The 2,303-nt window shown below is 55.9% G+C and overlaps 1 protein-coding gene across 3 annotated transcripts in view; it reads left to right on the plus strand.

Moving 5' to 3' along the window:
- Positions 1 to 422: 422 nt before the first annotated feature.
- The window catches only part of ELAVL3 (ELAV like RNA binding protein 3), a 7,930-nt gene continuing 6,049 nt past the window's right edge, over positions 423 to 2,303 (plus strand). For 2 of the 3 annotated variants that reach the window (XM_023733096.1, XM_004378317.1), the window contains exons 1-2: positions 432 to 636; positions 1,058 to 1,161. In XM_023733096.1, coding sequence (XP_023588864.1) covers positions 432 to 636; positions 1,058 to 1,161 — 309 coding nt within the window. Of the gene's footprint in view, positions 637 to 1,057; positions 1,162 to 2,303 lie in introns of all 3 variants that reach the window. The other variant, XM_004378318.3, reaches the window with a different exon arrangement.

Raw genomic sequence — 2,303 nt, forward strand, 5'->3', positions numbered from 1 at the left:
ATCTAATTCACGGCGACCCCTTGTACAACAGAAGGAAGCTTTGCCCTGTCTTGCACCATCTTCATGATTGTTGGTGTGCTCGAGTCCGTTGTTGTGGCCACTGTGTATTTTGAGTTCCCTCCAGTCTAGGGGGCTCATCTTCCAGCACTATATTAGACAATATCCTGTTGTGATCCATAGGGCTTTCATTAGCTAACTTAAGAGGTAGATGGCCAGGTTTATTTCCTAGTCTGTCTTAGTCAACACATAGTAGGTGCTCAATATATGCAAGAGATTACCAGAAGAATACACGATCCCCTCCCCATGTTCAAGCCCATGTCAGTCAAGGATAATGGATCACCATTAAGCCCCTCCCCATTCCCGCCAGCCCTGGTGTGGGAACTGGGCGGTGAGCGGGTGCGGCCTGTTGTTTCCAGCAGATACTCGGGGCCATGGAGTCTCAGGTGGCGGGGGGCCCGGCAGGCCCGGCCCTGCCCAACGGGCCACTCCTTGGTACAAACGGAGCCACTGATGACAGCAAGACCAACCTCATTGTCAACTACCTGCCCCAGAACATGACCCAGGACGAGTTCAAGAGTCTCTTCGGTAGCATTGGTGACATCGAGTCCTGCAAGTTGGTGCGGGACAAGATCACAGGTGTGGCTGCTGGTGGATGGGGTGGGGCAGGAGTGAGGAACAGAGGTGAGGGTGGTAGCCTCAAGAGTATAGGTGTGATGGGGGCAGGTAGGACTCTGAGAGCTCTGAGAAGTGATAGGGAGACAGGTGTTATTCTAGGTGGGGAGCTGATGAGGACAGGTGAGATTTTGGAGGACCTGAGGTGTGATGGGGAGACAGGTATGACCCTAGGTGGGGGTCTTAAGGGTTATAGGGGCAGGTGGGACTCTGGGGTGGGTCTAAGATGTCAGGGGAAAAGGGTAGAACTCTGGAGGAACAGGTGAGGGTGGGATCTTGGTTCTTATAACCTTGGGGAGGGTCAGCCTCTCAGGCCTGGGTTTGGGAAGACACTGGCCGATCTGGGGTTTGAGTAGGGAGGTCATCGTCCCGGTCCTACCCACAGGGCAAAGCCTCGGCTACGGGTTTGTGAACTACTCTGACCCCAACGATGCTGACAAAGCCATCAACACCCTCAATGGCCTCAAACTGCAGACTAAGACGATCAAGGTTGGTGCCGTCATGTCCCCACTGCTACTTACCTTCCCCCTGACACCCAGCCCCCCACTACCATCCTTCTTCCTGCATTTCCACCCCTCTCTTTCCCACTAGTCATCCCCTGGGCAGCTTGAATCTCTCCTCCAAGGCTTCCTGCCTGGGTCACCTGGAGACCAGTGGTTTTACCTCTCTGAACCTCAGTGTCCTCACCTGTCAATGGGGACAATAATAGCCCCTCCTCCCTGGTCTCTGGAGCCTCAGAGAGTCTGCCAGCCCTGGAGGTACCCAGCAGCAGCAGCAGGAGTGACCAGGGTCCAGTGGGCAGCCCCCTCCTTGCCTTTGTCATGGAAATAGATGGGGTGGAGCCCATCTGCCATCTGGAGCCTAATTAGGGTCTGGGAGGGTGGGATTGGGGGGGCCCCCACCTTTGTGCAACACACCCTCCCCTTGCAGCAGCTGCAGCTGGGACCCTGTAAGCCCAGGTTCCCTGGGGGGGGTCGCCATGGAAACCCCCCCTCTAGGTTCGCCTGGGGGTGTCTGGGCTCCACCCCACAAATCTGCTCCTGTACCCTGGGGGAAGCTGGGGGAGGGGCAGAGCACCCATCTGGCCCCCAGTTCGCCATGGGAACAGAAGTACAAGAATCTGTTCCTCTCACTGAGGTGGGGTGAGACGAGGTCGTGATCCGATGGGCCTCTCCATGGCCAACTAGACCCAGAAGCCCTCGGGTACGAGGGTGGTCACAGGTGCCGAAGGTGGCACCTAGTAACTGACTGTGAGAGCCAGAGGGTCACTGTGTGTGCACAAAGCAGCGTGTGTGCAAGTGCGATGCAGGGGGTAGATGTAGAACTCTGAGTGTCCCTTGGGCTCTGAGACACAGTGTTTGTGGGACATGGTGTTTTGTGGCACTGTGACTTCAGCTGTGATGTGGGGTGTCTGGCTGTTCCTGTGATGCGGTGGTTGTGTAACATGGCGGCTATGGGTTTGTTGAGCATGGTGTTGTTTTGACAGGTGTTCTGTGACACCTTGTAACTCCAGCTGGGACACGGTGGGGCTATGTGGTGTGTCTGGCTATGACAAGGTGTTTGTGTGGCATGGTAAAGTGCGGGTGTGTCTGTGTCCCATATGGGGTAAAACGTGTGTAACATTGTGTGCG

This window comes from Trichechus manatus, unplaced genomic scaffold (assembly GCF_000243295.1).
Source record: "Trichechus manatus latirostris isolate Lorelei unplaced genomic scaffold, TriManLat1.0 scaffold00057, whole genome shotgun sequence".
NCBI classification, from domain to species: domain Eukaryota; kingdom Metazoa; phylum Chordata; class Mammalia; order Sirenia; family Trichechidae; genus Trichechus; species Trichechus manatus.